At 35.5% G+C, this 20,470-nt stretch overlaps 1 protein-coding gene across 3 annotated transcripts in view; it reads right to left on the bottom strand.

Moving 5' to 3' along the window:
* LOC145278325 (uncharacterized) overlaps positions 1–15,817 on the bottom strand; it is an 89,964-nt gene extending 74,147 nt beyond the window's left edge. For all 3 annotated transcript variants that reach the window (XM_080130615.1, XM_080130614.1, XM_080130616.1), the window contains exons 1-2: positions 15,469–15,817; positions 2,053–2,376 (exon numbers count right to left, since the gene is read on the bottom strand). In XM_080130615.1, the coding sequence (XP_079986741.1) occupies positions 2,053–2,356 (304 nt within the window). In that variant the 5' untranslated portion in view covers positions 2,357–2,376; positions 15,469–15,817. The remainder of the gene's footprint in view (positions 1–2,052; positions 2,377–15,468) is intronic.
* Positions 15,818–20,470: the final 4,653 nt, after the last annotated feature.

Genomic DNA, 20,470 nt, shown 5'->3' with positions numbered 1-20,470 from the left:
TAATACACCATTTCACAAATAGGTTTTAATACTGAAAACGGACTTTAATACTTTCATTCCTGCATGGTTTTCATATATACCACTTATTCAATACGGATCAACATTCAAGAGGTTATCTCATTTACATATTACATTAAATAAAATCTGTTTTAATAGTTAGCTACAGATTTTTAATAGAAATTAATAATATAATTATTTTCAGTATTCAATTTAGAAATATCATATACAGTTGATTTAATCAAATTATTTTTTAATTTAATATTCATTCGATTTAATTAATCTTTAATAATCACTATAAGCAACATCATCTGCGTTTAAAAAGTTTTCATTTAACCTTTAAAAAACCAGGCAAGATGACTAACTTTAGCCATAAGGCTCACGTGTTTATGGACTCGTGATGCATACCCAAAAAGGCTCACAATAAAACTCAAGAGGTTACTAAATTTTATTGTAAATGTGTGTGCCATTTGTTGGTTCGAAATTAAAAAAAAATAAATTCCGCAATCAGCTTTTCATTTCTGTTTAAGTTATGAAATGTTATTTTCCTGATTGAATTTCATAGATGAAGATGACTATATTTTATACTTCCAAAATTATAAAATATGGTAAACTTTCTGGAAAATCGTAACAACTTAGAATATTTGGCGTATCTTAAATAGTATGTGACAAACCCTTCGGCTTGCAATATGATTTTTGACATTGCCACGCCGGGTATGTACAGCTATATATATATATATATATATATATATATATATATATATATATATATATATATATATATATATGTGTGTGTGTGTGTGTGTGTGTGTTTGTATGTGTGTGTGTGTGTGTGTGTGTTTGTATGTGTATATATGTGTGTGTGTGTGTTTGTATGTGTATATATGTGTGTGTGTTTGTATGTGTATATATATGTGTGTGTTTGTATGTGTATATATACGTGTGTGTGTGTGTGTTCGTATGTGTATATATATGTGTGTGTGTTTGTATGTATCTATATACATGTAGAGTGTTGGAAGACTTTTAACCTTTATAACTATACAAAAAAACTTATTTAATTTTAATTTTTACCATTCGTTAGAAAACTATTTACTCACTATGTCGTTTAATAATCTGCAATCACTGCATCAACTTGCTCTCTCGAATTCACAATAGTCCTAATGTTAATTTAAGGGATCATCACTTGTTTACCATGAAACACTGTTTTAGGGATTTAAAAACGAAACAGTATATTAAATCATGGCTCCTCAGCAGTGTTGATCAAACACCACCTCCCTTATCTTAAAGAACAAAAAATGTTCCAGATATTAGATCTAGTTTCCTATTCTCAAATTAATTTGGCTAGCTTATTCATGTTATAAAATGAATTCCTTACCCGTGTGATTCATCTGTTTCCAAATTCAAAATGGATATATCTTTTAACTTACCAGTCTTGTATTTATAAGATTAAGATTAATCCATTTGACTACTTATCACTCTCTACAATTTTTAGTACTTTTTTTATTTACATTCTTATTTATTTAAAATTAAAAATATATAAAGGTTAAAACTATTATTTTTTTAACTTATTTTATATAATACATTTTATACATTACTAATATAGTTTTGAATTTCCTTTATTCATATATTCTGGTTAATTTTATACAATTCAAAAACGCCAGGATGACGAACAAATGCTTTATTTAACTGCTTAAATATTTTAGTTTTATCACCATTTCGTTTTATGATCTTTATTACTATATATATATATATATATATATATATATATATATACATATATATATATATTTATATTTAAATAAGGGGGTGATCACCAACAATGTGTATTTTTTGACATTATTTTATTATTCAGTGTCTTGGTTTTTCATTGAAGATTATGTTTAGATCATTGTAATAATGTTTTTAAATCATTGAAATCGTTTTTAACGCATTTCAGACATTCTGTGAAGCGCCCTTTTCAGAAATTATTTAAAATGCTTGGAATATATTCAAGATGTGTTGAAGGTATATATATATATATAAAGAATATGGAAGTTCAAAAGTGCGAATACGTACCTGTGTAGATTTGATAGTATCGCCAATCTGTGTCCAATGTATCAGAAGAAGTTTTCAAGAGTAGCACACGGTGTGTTTGACATTGTTTGGTTCTGGAATTGTAGAAGAATGTCACGCAATATAAATTGGTGAAACACTCTTGCGTACAGGCCCGTATGGATTTAACCGTGATATTTTCAATAAGCGCGTAGTTTCGAACCCGACCATTCATTTCCGGAATTAAACCAGCATAATATTCCTGACAAGTAGATGTGACTATCACACGACACATTACTTGGAGTAAAAGTAGTTGCAATAGCCACATAATAGGCGTTATTTTATCTGCTGAAATAAATAACATAAATAAGAAATATAAGTATCTAGAAATACGTAAAATATATTTAATAAATTCAGATTACAATGAGATTTAAATATCTGATGAAAATTATTCGTAATATTAAAAATAGAAAAATGTGCTTCACCAGTTCCCCCCACGTGTACTTCTTGGGACACTTTATTTTATTTATTTTTTTTTTTTTAGAAAATGAAATAAATAACTTCTATCACAGGGATTCTTAACTTACTCTTTTTTTACTTGGGCCTCCTTGGCAATTGGGTGAAATGCTTATAATTCCTATATAGAAAAACACACCAACATAATATTACCTGCAATGAATTGGAAATTAACTTAATATTCCCTGTGTTTCTGATTTCAATTTCGAACCTTATAATATCAATTTATCTTACTTTTAATTTAATGATTTTAAAAATTATTATTATTATACTATTCATGATTCAACATTAATGATGACACTATAATGTTGTAATAATAATAATAATAATAATAATAATAATAATAATAATAATAATAATAATAATAATATCATCTATTTCTATCTCTCTCTCTCTATATATATATATACATACATACATATATATATATATATATATATATATATATATATATATATATATATATATATAAGAGAGAGAGAGAGAGAGGAAGAGAGAGATAAGTGGTCCTGTCTGTCAGTATGTTTGTGTGAGGAAACGGTCTTTACGAAAGTACTCTTTCAACTTTTGGTCTAAAAGACTGAAACTTTATACATAGAAGATTTGAGCCTATAAAATAAATTCAGTTTCGTTTTTAGCCGGTAAAATAGCTGCTAAGGGGTAAAAATTAAAAAAAAATAGAACTTGACATGCGTAAGTCGCTTTAAGGTATTATTAATACGCATGCATAAATATACATTTATATTTTTAACAACGTTATTCTTTAAGTTTTTATATGCCTATGTACTTGGCTCAGATTGCAACAAATAAGGCTGAAGAACTAATGTTTTGGTTTCAATTGTAGTTAGTGACGTCCCAATCATTTTTTTAACTTTTGAAATCACTTATATATATATATATATATATATATATATATATATATATATATATATATATACCCGTGAGCAAAAAAAAAAAGGGTGCCAAACAAATTTTATACATTTTATTGCACTAAAAGCTATATTAAACAAAGAGCAATTGAACAAGGAAACTTAAACGAAACTAATAGCACACAACAAGACATTTAAATTCTTAGGATGGAATCGCATTCCCTGTTGATTTCATTAAAAGGTCAATCCTTTTAGACATGCTCTCAACCAAAATTGAACACTGTGAAGAGGAGCTGCTATTCCATTCGCTTTGCACAGCTTTCCACAGTTGTTCGAAAATGTTCTTCCATCCAATGCACGAGATATTATGGACCAAATATTCTCGATTGGGTTTAAATCGAGGTTTTGACCTGGCCAAAATATCACATTAATTGAATTATCAGAAAAACATTTTTGTGACTTTAGCAGTGTGTGCAGTGGCATTATCGTGTTGAGAAATACTTGGATACTTGGTAACAGTCATGTTTCTAATATTCGAATCTATTCCTTTGCATTGATTGACTTCTCACATCTAATAAGTTCCTCAACTCCTGCTGCAGTAAAAGTTCCCCATACCATTATCTCTCCATTCTCATGTTTAACTGTCGTTTTTATGTAACTTGGTGAAAATCTTTATCCAGTTCTTCGACTGCACCATTCGGGAGAATCAGGAGCATCACTAAAAAGACAAAATCTTGATTGACCTGACCAGAAAACATTCCTGAACTAGTCTGTATCCTTTTTGCCGTAATACGAGAAAAATATCTTGAATATCATTGATGTTCTTCTTAAATAAAAATGGCTTCTTTGCACACCTTTCAGAATAAAATCCCATTTCTTTCATTAGTCTAGATATTGTATATCCAGAAAGAGAATTTCCATCCTTTTACCAAGTATTCGACTTCGAACCTTTGACCAATTCGCTTCACTACAGAAAGAGATGTTTTCACTTTTTCTTTGTTGTTCCGTTAATTGGAAATATGTTTATTGATAGTATTGGACAATTTACTTTCTTAAATCAAACATTCACAAACGGTAATACCTCAATTACAGTATAAATACAACTTAACATTTTTTAAAATATTTTTTTTTAATAGTTCTTCCATGTTTTCCATTAAATTGACTTTCATTAACACTTTAAACAACATTTATTTATGCAAATACAAATTCATTAACTTACCAAAAATGATTTTTCTTTGACTAACTAATCAAAACAAAACACTCCTCATAACAGCAATTAAACAACATCGTTTATAAAATACTTATGCATTTATTAACACTAATTTAAAATTCTCTCTTTTCTCATTTAATCTTATAAATTTCGACTGAGATATCTTTTTCGAAAATTTATATTTTTACATATTTATTTTATCTTTCGTATATCTTACTTTGTTTTATATATATATATATATATATATATATATATATATATATATATATATATATATATATATATATATATATATATACAATTTCTATTAATCCCCATGATTCTTCACTGATGTATCGGGGAATTTACATATATCAATTGCCTTTTTCCCGGACATTTTTTAAAATAAAATTTTTAAATATACGCACTATCTAAATATTGACTCTGTCAACCATTCTTTCTGCAGAGTATATAGCAAACTAAATAAAAATCTACCGCTACACTTTCTGACTACTTGCTTGGAGCATTCCATTTCGATTCCACACACATCCACAGAGTAATTTCTCAACAATACTACAAAAAAAATCGGCTCGGACGGTGCACGAAAGCAACAACTACTGTTAGGAACATCTGAGCAAGCCTAGGCAACGAGTGAAGGCTGTAAATCGGAGATTTGATGCCTCTCGCGGCAAAATATGCCCTTCACCGGAAATTTGGTTAGGTAGAGCATTGAACTATGCCGCAGACTATGACTTCTCAACCCGGCAGGATCTTAGCATCAGTTCTATGAATTGCATATGTTCATTCTGCAAAGCTAAAAAATGGCCGGCGGAACCTCCAAGCCTATGCTGCTCTTCGGGTAAAGTTAAACTAACATCCCTACAGACTTTACCTCAACCACTGCGAGACCTACTTTTGGGCATGACTGATGAATCTAAATATTCTCAGAAAGCCATCCAACTTTTCAACTGCTACTTTCAAATGATATCATTTAGTGCAAACATTGTACGTGGAAGCAGCTAGAACCCCGCATTAAAGGTCGAAAGCCAAGTCTACCATCTAATAGGGTCCCTTTTACCCGAGGACGCCGTATAACCATCATTCTTACAACTCTACTTTGTCAGTGACTACGTCCAACAATCTGGAAACCGACTAGCAATTACAGCCGAGACAAACGACAGTTCGGATCGATGACAACTCAGTATCGTTTTGCAGGTTCAAGACATGCTCCACGAAACGAACCCATACATTCAAAGTTTCAAGTATGCACTACAGAATGTTCCTCTGCCTAATTTTTCCGTTGTTATTAACGCCGACAAACATCTTACAGGAGAACATGAACGTTGCTTTAACGCTCCCACCTGCAACGAGGTTTTTGCAGTCATCCAGGGTGAGCGCAACAACAAACGCGACATAGTTATTCATACTAGGGGTGGAGGTCTACAATATCCTCTACTATTTCCTTACGGTGATGATGGATACCATTTCCAAATACCATGTCAACAAAACTTTGGACAAACGACCATAAATCCAAAAACTGTTACATGCAGAGCATATTACGTATACAGACTGATGGTTCGCGACAACGATTTCAACACTCTCCTTCAGGATGGACCTCTTCTGCAACAATTCATAGTCGACATAGCAGCAAAAATGGAGTCTGAAAGGCTCCTATATAATCGGGCTCACCAAAAACATCTTCGGTCGTCTTTATACATACATCTGCACGATGGCATGAGAAATGAAACTGACCCTACCATTGTTGGAAAACTGACAATTCTTCCGTTCACATACATCGGCGGGCCGCGTTATATGCACGCCCGCACACAAGACACAATGATGTACGTCCGCTATTACGGCCGACCGGATTTGTTTATTACCTTCACCTGCAATCCATCATTGGAAGAAAAACGAGATGAACTGTTTCTGTGCCAAGAACACTACGACCGACCTGATCTCATTGCCCGTGTTTTCCGGCCTAAATTGTGCAAACTCATGGACCTTATGGTCAAGGGTGAAGTATACGGCTGGGTAAAGTGCCATATATTCATTGTAGGGTGGCAAAAAAGAGGCCTTCTGCATGCCCATATCTTAATCCGGCTTTGTGAACGGATTCCATCCACTGATATCGACAAAATTATCTCAGCCGAGATTACCGATCCTGGATTGAACTGTGGAGAAAGAAGTGGCTTACCGTTAAAGCGGATGCGCGTTTGTGTCTGCAGAGCACACATTGAGAATCAAGATGGAGCCCGCATGCGTTTATGTAGAAAAAAGTCTCGTGGAATCTCGGGGAATCTCGGAGAATCTCGTACCCTGATTCCATAAATAACGAGGAAAGAAAAGCGGGAGGGGAGACGATTTTTAGTCACTAAAGCGAACGGACGTGTGTAAAAGAAGAGGTAGAAGAAAAGAGTGAGTGAACGAAACAAACAACGACTCCGTTGAAAGTAGAGTTGTAATGAACACAAGCTATTTCGGCATGACGTCAGGATTTGACCCCAAGCTAATTCCCCTGTTTGATGGCAGTAGCACTGATCACTCAGTGCAGGAATGGGTGGAAAAAGCAGAATTAATATGTCAGCTCAGTGGGGTGAAGCGTATGGAATGCGTGGTCCCAATGCGCCTCACTGGGGGAGCATATGCAGTATACCAGCAGTTGGCTGATGAGAAGAAAACAGATTTTGCCTACATCAAGCGCGCCCTTTTTACAGAAATTGCGTTAGATCCAGTTACTGCGTGGAAGGAATTCATGGCCCGAAAATTACATCCCGGGGAAACGGTGGATGTGTATCTGGCTGAACTAAAAAAGCTATCGGTCCTTTTTGGAGGGATGTCAGACAAAGGCTTGGTGTGCGCCTTTGTTGCAGGATTACCTAAGAGTGTGGAAAATCTGCTCCGTGCCTCATCCTAAGTGGACAAGATGGACATATCGGAAGTATTGGCGCAGGCACGAGCAATACTAAAGAAAAGCCCCAACACTATAGATCAAGCGGCAGCTGTACAACCATCACAGGTTGGATTGCAGGACCTGGGCGCAGCTACAACCTGCTATAAGTGTGGAGGACCCAACCATTTGGCCCGTGATTGTCTTTCGTCACGTCAACTAACTCGGAAAATTAACGGGCCGCAGTGCTACAAGTGCAAAAAACGCAGACACCTGGCCCGCACCTGTCCGGGAAACGGGCATGGGGAAGAAGCTACAGCGCCAGTCTTCTCCCCAGATCGTTATTGAGCAGGGCGCTACCCACTGTAAGAATACACATCAATGGAAGTGAGCGCCTCGCGCTTGTGGACACTGGGTGCACCCAGACTCTCGTAAGCAAGATATGCTGTGCCACTTGGAAAGCAGAGAGAATTCCGGTACTAACTGTAGGTGGAGGTTCACTAGCCTCTTGTGGGGTGAGCATTATCCGCGCAAGCATCAACGACGGGCCTGCAGTAGCTGTACGAGCCCTGGTTGTGGAGGGAGAGCTTCTCGGGTACGACCTACTCCTGGGTACGGACTTGATTACACAACTGGGTGGAATTACTGTGGACAGAACCGGCAAGGTACAGTTCTCCCGATGTGAAGAACATGTTTGTGCTGCCATAACTCTCGACGAGCCTGACTTTCATGCAGAGTATGATAGAAACACCAATGCATGGACAGCGTCTTGGAAGTGGTCAAACGATCAGCCACCAACATCCTAGCGGAACCGGTTATCGAAATATCCCCCACTCATGTGGCTAAGTGAACAGTATGAAGAAGAACTGCAAACGTGGATCGACAATGGCTAGCTTCTTCCATACCCAGAGGATGAGCTTGGCCCCCCGCGAGGGCTGATTCCATTTATGGCCGTCGTACAAGAAACCAAACAAAAGGTACGCCCCGTCCTAGACTACCGTGAGCTCAATGAGCATGTCGACTAATATACGGTAAGGGCTGATGTGTGCGCACTCAAATTAAGGGAATGGCGACAGCAGGTATTGAGCGTGGCAACTCTGGACCTACGCAGGGCCTATCTGCAAATACGCATTGAGAAGAAATTTTGGCCATTTCAGACTGTGGAAATTGGAGGAACCCGATATTGTCTAACCAGGCTAAGATTCGGTCTAAATGTGACACCAGGCATTATGACAGCAATCATGCATGCTATCCGGCAGCAAGATGAGGCAATGCAACAGGCAACGTCCTCATACATCGATGATATATTCGTCAATGAGAGCCTCATGTCAGCGCAATCGGTTAGAATGCACTTTGAGAGCTTTGGACTGACATGTAAGGAACCAGAGCGCCTGTGCGATGGAGCAAAAGTTCTCGGCCTGCACGTGCGCAATAGCTAGGAGAGACTTTGCTGGAGAAGAGAAAGTCATGTCTCCAAGGTCCCATCAAACATCACTCGACGAACAGTTTTTTCGATTTGTGGAAAGATGGTAGGCCATTTCCCTGTGTGCGGTTGGCTCAGGGTGGCCGTGGCGGCCATAAAAAGACGTGCAACAGCCGTGTCGTCGGGATGGGACGATGCAGCACACGATGTCACCCTAAGGAGCATGCTGACAGAGACTGGGTTCCAGGGTGACCAGTGATGCCCCGTTCAGGGAAAGTGGTACGTCAGCGGGAATGAGTTCACGGTCTGGGTGGATGCTAGTTCACTGGCCCTTGGAGTTGCCCTTGCAGATAATGATTCCATTATTGAAGATGCCTGTTGGCTTCGGCCAGAGAATGATTCGCGGCACATAAACCTGGCCGAACTTTATGCCACATTGAAGGGCGTTAACTTGGCGCTTCAATAGCAAGCCAAGGTTCTACATATCATGACTGACTCGGCATGCACTCATCGGTGAATAACCGATGCATTAAGTGGAAGAGCACGGCTGACGACACGAGCATCGAGTGAGATGTTAATTCGAAGACGGCTTGCCACCTTGATCGACACCATCACAGAATACGACCTGACCGTGGACGTAGTGTTGATCAGGTCTGCGCTCAACAGAGAAGATGTTCTGACAAGAGTCCCTCAACGATGGCTTCTGGCTGGTTCTCGGAGAGATTCTGATAATCTGCAAAACACATGTGCAGCAGTTGTGTGTAATGTGGATGCAGCGCGCATCATGGACATTCATCGACAGTGTGGACATCCTGGTATCAAGCGGACACTGTACTTTGTCAAGATGATTGATCCAGGAGTAGAAAAAAAAAAGATATCCGAAGAGTGGTGGAAAGTTGCGAGGCCTACCAATCCATCGACCCAGCTCCAGCACGATGGAAGAAAGGGGAGTTGGGAGTGAGCGGTAAGTGGCAGAGAGTGGGCATGGACATCACACACTACGGTGGCAACCACTTCCTTACCCTCATCGATTGTGGACCTACACGTTTCGCAGTCTGGAGACTCCTCGGGCGCCAGGACTCTTGCAACATTATTCGCTAGCTGCCATCCGTGTTCTGTGAAAGAGGTGCGCCCGATGAAGTGCTGACGGACAACGACCCAGCCTTTTGCAGCCATCAGATGAAGCAGTTCTTACAAGAATGGGGTGTGCGGCTGCGGCTTAGATGCACTTATGTGCCTTCTGGCAATGGTATAGCTGAGAGAAGCCATCGCAGCATCAAAACAATTGCAGCCAAGAAGCAGTGCACCATCGCAGAAGCTGTGTACTGGTATAATCTCATGCCAAATGATGGCGTCTCTCCAGGAACAGCGCCTGCAAACGCAATCTATCAGTACCGTGTCCGAGAAAAAGGAATCCACCCCGATACAACTGTGGCCACTGAGATAGAATGGAATCGATATGCCAAAGGGGATGCTGTCTGGGTGAAGCCGCCAGGAAACCGATGTACTGAAAAGTATAAACGGGGCACAGTGACCGATGTGGCGAGTCAACAGTGTGTCCAGGTTGATGGCGTACCTCGTCACGTTAGGGAACTACGGCCGGCGACACATGTACCACCTCCAGTGGACGATGAGACTGACTCTGACTCTGAGACGAGTGGGCCATCGCTTTGGTTTGCACCATCCCTATCAAGCAGTGATCTGATATCAGTAGCCTCCACGGAGATGAAGCCTTCCCCGACCATCAGGCGGTGGATGATTTTTATTCTGTTATTCACTGGTTCAAGCAGTGTGTACGGTCTCATCGTTCTTTTCATGAATCCACAACCGGTGTTGGAGAAATATTTTTATGGGCCCTTATTTTCGTATATTTGTTCTAAAATTACGGGGATAATTGCTAAATCTGGACTATTTTGAATTAATGAGGGTTATGGTTTATTTAATTTATTATTTTTTTGTTTTACTTGTTGGTCAACGAGTTCAATTGGATTTTAGTATTCAATCTAAATTTAAAATCACATATGAAAATTTTCGTGTTTTTTTCGGTGTTACATATCGATTTTAATTTTAACCTGGGAGTTACTGCAATGTGAATATTTTCTGTATATTAACATAAATAAAATAATATACGATAAAATAAAATAAAATAACTATATATACCCTATTAATATCTTAAGATACTAATGAATAGTATTTATTATTGTAAAACTTTTATTTACACTTCGACAAAATAACTTATAAAAATCCTTTCAAGGGGAATAACTCTAAAATTACTAATTTAATTTATTCAAATAAGAATTGACCGATTAATTATTTTAATCTAAAAGATTTACACTTAAATGTATTTATTACATGTAATCCCGAGTTGCTAATTTTCTCAAATGTGTTTATTTTACTTGATTTTCACTATTAGGGCAATTAACTATTTTTTATTACCTCTCATGCGATGTTTCGTTTGTATTTTCTTTAAAATTCTATTTCCTTGGTGCTGAGCTGTTACTCAGAATTTATTTCGAAGGATTCTTTTGATTACGATGGATGAAAACTTCTTTTCATATTAGTTGCATTAAGAATTAGGAATTTCATAGTGTATTTATTGTTTCCAGTGTTTATCTCCGAGACCCTAATTGAGTAAACCAAGTTAAGGGTAGGTATCTATCTATCTATCTATCTATCTCTCTCTCTCTCTCTCTCTCTCTCTATATATATATATATATATATATATATATATATATATATATATATATATATATGTATATATGTATATATATATATATGATTGTTGAGCTGGATTAAATCCGACGATATGAAATAAAATGGAGGTGGAAGGACCTGGATACTCAACGTTTCGCCCGATTTATGCGGGCTTCTTCAAGAGGGATGGTCATTTACGAGAGAGTCGGAGGATTGGGGCTATATATAATGATGGGGGAGAGCAGCGTGTTTTCCTTATGTAAATTAGATGTCCTATATACATGTATATACATTTTATGAGAGAAGAACTAATATGAGTAAACTAGTGTAGTGGATTACGTCTAAAAGATAAAATATCGTAGAGATTAAAAATTGTGTTTGGAAATATAGCGGTAATAGATTAAATAAATAAAATGACACGAGATTACGAAAGAATATATATATATATTTTTTTTTAAATTAAAAATAATTGAATTGGGATAAAATAGCGCAGTAACTTAAAAGATGGTGTCTAAAAATAAGAATAGGAGGTGATCAAATGGAGTCTAAAAATAGATAATGATAAAATACAGTAAATAAGTAAAATAAAAATAAAATTAAGTGAAATTACGAATTTTTTTTTTCGCATTTAACCGGTGTCTAAGTTGTTTTCTTTAATAATTATTTTCGACAGAAAGGGAGCAACGTGGAAAAAAACCTTTTCTTTGCTTAATTATATTGCTGGACTGGGAGATTATAGCTGACTCAATTAAACGTCGTGTTGATCTGTTATGTATGTGTTTAAGGAAAGTTGCTTTGTTAAAATCAAAATGGTGGTCGTTTTCCATGATGTGACAAAATATGGCGTTGAGTGTATTGTTGTTTTTTATATCTCTTTTGTGTTCATATATTCTTTTATTTAAATTACGTTGAGTTTCTCCTACGTATATTCTTCCACAATCAAGGCAGGGTATGGAATATATTCCGGCTTTGGTGTTAATGTTGGTATTAGTTATAATTTTACGTGTTAGATCCCTAATTGTTAAAGAGTTTAGTTTTGTTATTTGAATGCCTGTCTTATTTAGGTTCTAATAGATTGTGTCGTTGTTTTTATTAGTTGGTAATGTTAATTGTCTGTTGTGTGTCTGGCTATTTAAGGAATGGTCTCGGTTTCGGTTATGGTAAATTTTTAGTGCTTTTCTTTTTGTATTTGCCAAAAAATGTTGAGGGTATTCCAAGTTCATGAATGTACGCTCGATATACTCAAATTCTTCACTACATATTCTCAGGGCCCTAAGAAAAAATCCTATTAGAATACCTCTTTTTACTTTATCATCGTGATGAGAGTAAAAGTGTATGTAATCATTTTTATTCGTGACTTTCCGATGGACTTTAAAACTTAGATGATCATTGTTATTTATGATGTTGATGTCCAGAAAAGGTATGGAGTTGTTATTTTATCTTTCATACGTATAGTTAATAGTGGGTTCAATCTTGTTTAATTTATCAGTGATATTCTCTATTTTGGAAGATATAGGGAGAAAAATTAAAATATCATCAATATATCTATAGTAGGAGGTGCCCTTGGGCAATTTATATTTCATGGGTCCGGTTTCTATGAATTCTAAAAATAGACATGCCAAAACCCCACTTAGAGGGTTACCCATGGGCAGTCCAAATTTTTGTTTGTAGCAGAGAATATATGAACACAAAAGAGATATAAAAAAACAACAATACACTCAACGCCATATTTTGTCACATCATGGAAAACGACCACCATTTTGATTTTAACAAAGCAACTTTCCTTAAACACATACATAACAGATCCACACGACGTTTAATTGAGTCGGCTATAATCTCCCATTCCAGCAATATAATTAAGCAAAGAAAAGGTTTTTTTCCACGTTGCTCCCTTTCTGTCGAAAATAATTATTAAAGAAAACAACTTAGACACCGGTTAAACGCGAAAAAAAAAATTCGTAATTTCACTTAATTTTATTTTTATTTTACTTATTTACTGTATTTTATCATTATCTATTTTTAGACTCCATTTGATCACCTCCTATTCTTATTTTTAGACACCATCTTTTAAGTTACTGCGCTATTTTATCCCAATTCAATTATTTCTAATTTAAAAAAAAATATTCTTTCGTAATCTCGTGTCAATTTATTTATTTAATCTATTACCGCTATATTTCCAAACACAATTTTTAATCTCTACGATATTTTATCTTTTAGACGTAATCCACTACACTAGTTTACTCTAATTAGTTCTTCTCTCATAAAATGTATATACATGTATATATGACATCTAATTTACATAAGGAAAACACGCTGCTCTCCCCCATCATTATATATAGCCCCAATCCTCCGACTCTCTCGTCAATGACCATCCCTCTTGAAGAAGCCCGCATAAATCGGGCGAAACGTTGAGTATCCAGGTCCTTCCACCTCCATTTTAGTTCATATATATATACATATATATACATATATATATATATATATATATATGTATATATATACATATATATACATATACATATATATATACATATATATACATATATATATATATATATGCATATATATATAAGATAGATGAATTGATTTCACTACATTGCGCATGAGACGACATGAATAAAAGAATTCTCAGGTCACACATTACTGATGTATAATAATCCGGTGAACACCAATCAAAACAAAAACTTTAATTCAGATCAAAAGTTTGTTCTGATTAAAACGTTGCAAATAAGAAGCCATCATGGAGCGTCTTTGAACAGTTAGAACACTTGCCTTCATGACACTCATTACGTTATCTTCGCGGACACCTTGTCACTAATCTACAACCTCCAAATTAAGAAACTTTGGTTCTTTGTTTTGGCTCCATTGATGAATATGCAGATTTTTTTGGTGTTTTTTTTTTGTCAATTTCTAAAAACTACATTCTGCATTATTTTTTTAAAGTTATCCAATTTTGGGTGTGAGTACTTCAAATATAACAGATGACTCGAATGTGATCAACGACGATCTGACGACTTCTTTTCCGAGATATAAAGGCTAGCGCCGGTATTTGATCCTTGCCTTAAAGAAAGTAACATATTAAAGTTAAATAAAATAAAACGACCTAGGCGTGTATCATAAGTCAATGAGATTCTAAAGGCATTTAAATATAGGAGCCGGTGATTACGATATTTGCAGAATAAAGTAAAATCTGCCATAGAGGTGCAGCCCTGGGATGAGAGAAAGGTATAATTTTGAAAGATCTTAGGAGGTATTATTTCCACCTTCAAAAGGAAGTATGTTTTAACCAATATTCTGGGGTTCTCTTATCGGGAATGCCGGCGGTTGTGACAACACCATATTATTATGCATCTTCTTAACGTGTTCTTTATTTAAAAATATAAATTAACGCAATGCTTTCTCTTGCAGTAGTGCAAAGCAAGTAAGAGTTAAAATATAAAAAAAAATCATTTTAGCGGCGTTATTGTAAACAAGCAACCAAAGGTTTGTACAAAACGAAACAGAAAAACTCTTCCACTTTTTAATTATGCTCAAAGATACTGTGGTACTTCATCTTCCTACACAAAAAAGGAGAGGGTAAAACTGAGGCACATGATATCATAATTATATATATATTACTAATTTGTGGTGTTTTTCTTTTTATATATTAATTTAACTGATATTGATATATTTTGTTTAGCAAATTCACGTTTTCCCCAATTAAACAATCTAATCCGAGTTCAGTAGTTAATTAAACGGGTCACACTTTTATCATAATAAATGGAAAATATAAACATACTGATGATCAAGAATGGTAATTGTAATAAAACGAAGAATAGCAGAAGAATAGAAGAAAATCTAAAGCTTTGTTTTTTGTACTCACGTCCCAATGTGTAAATTTCCTGTCCTCAACTTTATACAATCACAATTGTACGGATCGCGCAATGTTTTTATTCCTCACATGAAACGACGTCTGATATTTTAAGCAAGTAGGGGGGCAGTTCGTTGTTGCCGCCACAGCAAAGCAATGAAGATCTATAACGGATGTGAAATATGAGCGCGAATACAAATAATGATTTACATACAACAAAGCTAACGTCCGTTAGATCAAACAAATCGAAGCCAATGAAAACGGAGTGCGTTTCTCAATGAATCAAATCGAGAGGGCTCTATTCAGTTGTGTCATTAATGATTCAGTTGTGTGATCGATTATAGCAGTGTGAGAATGAAAAAGATTCAAACAACCCACATTGAATTATTGTTCGACATGCGGTGTACTTGAGAGTTAAACATCAGAACTAATATACACATTAATATATATATATATATATATATATATATATTTATATATATATATATATACACACATACATATATATATATATATACACACATACATATATATATATATATATATATAGAGAGAGAGAGAGAGAGAGAGAGAGAGAGAAAGAGAGAGAGAGAGAGAATGAAATACTTATAAAATGGCGAGAAGAAGTGGGTGAGAAAAATCGAGAGAAACGGAGAAGCGACACAGAAGGAGCGGTAGGAAATAAAGAGGAAAAAAGAGAGAAAAGAATAGATGAGAAAGGAAAAGAAAGAAAGGAAAAATGTAAGATTAAGAAGTTATAAAAAGTTATAGTAAAGAAAGCAAAATGAAATACGGTGAGAGTAAATAAGTAAGAAAACAAATAGATGTAAGGAGAAAAATGAGAAATAGAAAAAGAAGTAGATGGAAGTAGGGGATCGAGGAATGTAAAGAGAGATAATCGGAAAGAAAAAGAAAATCGATGTAGAAAAGAACGAAGGGGAAATTGCATAAACAAGGGATAATGAAAATTAAGGTAAGATTAATTAATGGAGCAAGAGATAGAAAGGTAAGAAAGAGATAGAAAGGTAAGAAAGAATTTAAAAACATGCAGCGTTAAAGAAGAAAGAGAAAAGGAAAGAAATAAGGGAAGAGAACAAAAAACAGAAGAAAAATAAAGGATGAGGAAGAGAGAAAATCGACACAAAAGATGAGGTGTGCCATGTCATATCAAGCGTGAAACAAGTAATTACTTAACAGAGACTTATTATTATTATTATTATTATTATTATTATTATTATTATTATTATTATTATCATTATTATCATTATTATTATTATTATCATTATTATTGTTATTATTATTATTATTATTATTATTATTATTATTATTATTATACCGGCCTTCCTTGAACAGAGGAATTTACACAGATTAGCACTATAAATAACGCTAGTAATTCCAACACCGGTGAGAGAGATGCGACTGCACTTCAACTGCTAGCCGACTGCCCAGCAGATATACACGTTTTCCTATATTTGTACATTATTGTTAATACACTTGTTCCTTAACCGAACCTCGACTTGATTGTTCTTATTTTCACTGTTGTTCCACAACACAACAGATTGGCGACAAGGAACCGAAACGACCATCACTGCAGAGAATCACCAAAAGTGATTAAAATAAAGATTCCTAAAATCTTTACGGCAGAACACCTTCGTCATTTCAACAGATATTTGGATACACAAGGATTAACGGCGAATTAATTACTACAATAGTAATTTGGCGACGGGAAAAAACTTCCTACCAAAATCTACAGCGAAAAACGCGAATGTTGTCAATTATTTAATAATTGAACACACTTACCAAGTATTTTAGAAAGGGAAAAAGGTTCATTTTTCTTTACCAGAAGCTATTTTTCCTACGGTAAGAATTTTCTTCTCCAAAGTTAAATGTCCAAAACCAACTAGCAAATACCGTGTAAGTTTGACGATAACATCTGGGATTTGAAAAAAAAAAACAAAAAAAAAAACACGCTTGACTTTGTCAAGAGAAAAAGAGACAGACCGTGAAAAATAATTATTCACGTACGTCAATTGTGCTTAGCGAACACGTAAAGAATCAAGTTATTTTTTGCAAAAGGCAAAGAGGGTAAAAAAAACCAAAAAAAAACTAAAAGTTTCCCATACGAATTCGTCGGATATTTAAAGCGACGGATTTTATTTTTTGCTACGTAAAAACGCGTGCAAATAAAAAAAAAAGTTAAACAAATGTTATTTCGATGGATTGTTTCTAGTAAGACTAGAAATATAGCGTTCAATAATTTAAGTTACAAAAGAACTGCTAAACTGTTGTTCTTCAAACAAAAGAATTGGGGAAGAAAACTTGGTTGTTGTTTTTTTTTTACTAAGGAATACTTTTTTAATACAAGCGTAAATTGTAAACTGAATTCGTATGATAGATGCAAAATTCAAAGATTCACTGTTGTGATTGTTCCAATTCCAGGCAGAGCAAAATCTCGCGTTGCAAAAGCAGCAAATTCAACAAGTAGAAAGAGAAAACAAGCATTTGAAGAAAAAATGCTTCAACAACAGAAACGCTTTGAGGAAATATTGATGAAAACACAGGAGGAACAAAGAAAAATTCTGAAGGCGACACAGTTAACTAAAACGGACGATAATCATAACGCATTTTCTCAAACAGCTGTGTGGGCCGTTATTGAAAATTTCAATTATAATCCAGAGGACGATGCCACTTTCGTTCAGTAATATAGATTGTAGTACCTGGTCAGACGCGAAAAAAAGTTAGGCTTTTGCTAAGGAAATTGGGAACAGCCGAGCATACAATGTTCGTGAATTTTATTCTCCCAAAAAAGACCAGTAAGTTGAGCTTCCAAGAAACAGTTACGCTACTTGCAGAACTGTTTTCTGCAAAAACCTCTCTTTTCCATAAGCGATATAAATGTATGAATGTTACTAGAAGAGAGGAAGACGACTACACTACTTATGCAAGTATAATGAACAAGTATTGCGACGATTTGAAACTGGAGAAATTATCAGCAGATAATCTTAAATGTTTAATATTTGTGCAAGGGCTGGTCTTAAATAAAGACGCTGAAATCAGGCGTCGTGTTTTAAATAAACTCGGAAACGAACCGAATTTAAAACTACAAAACTTAGCGGAATACTGTGAACGGTTTATTGCGTTGAAACAAGACAGTCGTGACATAGAGGAAAGCGGAGTGTCGCATATTAAAACGATCCAGCAAAAGAAAAATTCGACTTCAAAAAACAACCAGAGAAAGAAACAGGAAAAAGATCCACCTGGGCCATGTTGGAGGTGTGGAAATAAACATTAGTACAATGAGTGTCCCTACAAATTCAAACAATGTGACAACTGCAACCAGAAAGGGCATAAAGCATCACATTGCAGAAACAAATCTGGAGAAAGACATCCATTAAACTTACGAAAATTGAACCTGAGGAACAAAATATCCAGAAATATGTACAGATCAAAATGTTTCAAAAGAAAGTAAGGTTACAGCTTGATAGTGGGTCTGACATTTCCATTATTAATGTACAGACATGGGAGAGGCTTGGGAGACCCACTATAATTAAATCACATAAAACGGCGAGAGGCGTCAGTGGTGAAAAAATTACCTTCGAAGAAGAATTATTGACGAATATTTTTTCCAGAACAGGGCCGAAAATGCAAGAATTTTTATCATGCGAAAATCAAACAACCTCTTTGGAACTGATATGTTCGAAAAGTTTAGACTATGGGATCTGCCTTTAAGCTCATTTTGCCAAAAGATTCAGGATTCGAATGTGGAGGCAGAAAAAAAAGAGAAAGTTAAAAGTGAATTTCCAAGACGTATTCTCAGGCGGTTTGGGAAGGTGTACAAAAGCGGTAGCAAAATTTGGCGTAAAAGTAAATGAACAGCCAGTGTTTAGAAAGAAAAGAAATGTTCCACACGCCGCTATAGAACAGATAGACGATGAATTAGAAAGACTCCAAAACATGGGTGTCATCGGAAAAATTGATCACAGTGAGTGAGCTGCACCAACGGTTTACATATAAAAAAGTAAGGAGATTCAGGTTTGCGCCGACTTCGCGACAGGCTTAAACAGGCCATTACAAGACTACCATTATCCTCTTCCGAGCCCTGAAGAGATATTTGCGAAACTGAGTGGAGGGAAATATTTTTCTAAAATCAACCTCAGTGACGCGTACTTATAAGTTCCAGGAGTGTTCAAAGCTGCTATGTATTAATACCCATAAGGGATTGTACAAGTTTAACAAACTTCCTTTTGGGGTCAAAGTCGCCCCTGCGATTTTTCAGCAAATTATGGACATTATGTTAAATGGGTTGGATTTCTCAGTAGGGTACCTGGACGATGTGTTAATGAAAAGCGCTAGGGAAGAACAACACAAATCTCACGTAAACCAAGTATTCAAAACGATCCAGGATTATAGATTTAAAGTAAAACAGGAAGAATGTACATTTTTCATGGAGAAAATAAAATATTTGGGGCAAATCATCGATAAACATGGAAGAAGGCAGGATCTTGATAGATCCGAGTGCAATGAAGAATATGCCTGCTCCAGAAAATATTGCTTTTTTACAAAGTTTCTTAGGTTTGGCAAATTTCTACAATGTATTTGTGCAAAATAACCATAAACTAAAGTCGCCTTTAAATGAACTGTTAAGAAAAGACCAAAAATGGGTCTGGACGTAAGAGTGCGAAGAAGCACTTCGGGAAATTAAAGAGACTTTAACGTCTGACTTGTTTCTGGCACATTATAATCCCAAGCGTGAAATTATAGTTGCAAGCGATGCCAGCTCCTATGGCATAGGAGCATGCATTTTACACAAAATAGATGATGGAAAAGTGAAACCCATAGCACATTCATCCCGATCACTTTTGCCAGCCGAAAAGAACAACTCACAAATTGAAAAAGAGGCACTAAGCATTATAGTTGCGGTAAAGAAATTTCATCGTTTCCTGCACGGTAGGCAATTTCTGTTACAAACAGCCCACAAACCATTATTAACGATTTTCGGATCGAAAAAGGGACT

The sequence above is a fragment of the Euprymna scolopes genome, chromosome 6 (genome assembly GCF_053919585.1).
Source record: "Euprymna scolopes isolate OS-2025 chromosome 6, ASM5391958v1, whole genome shotgun sequence".
NCBI lineage: Eukaryota > Metazoa > Mollusca > Cephalopoda > Sepiida > Sepiolidae > Euprymna > Euprymna scolopes.
This window is presented reverse-complemented; position numbering and strand designations above follow the sequence as displayed.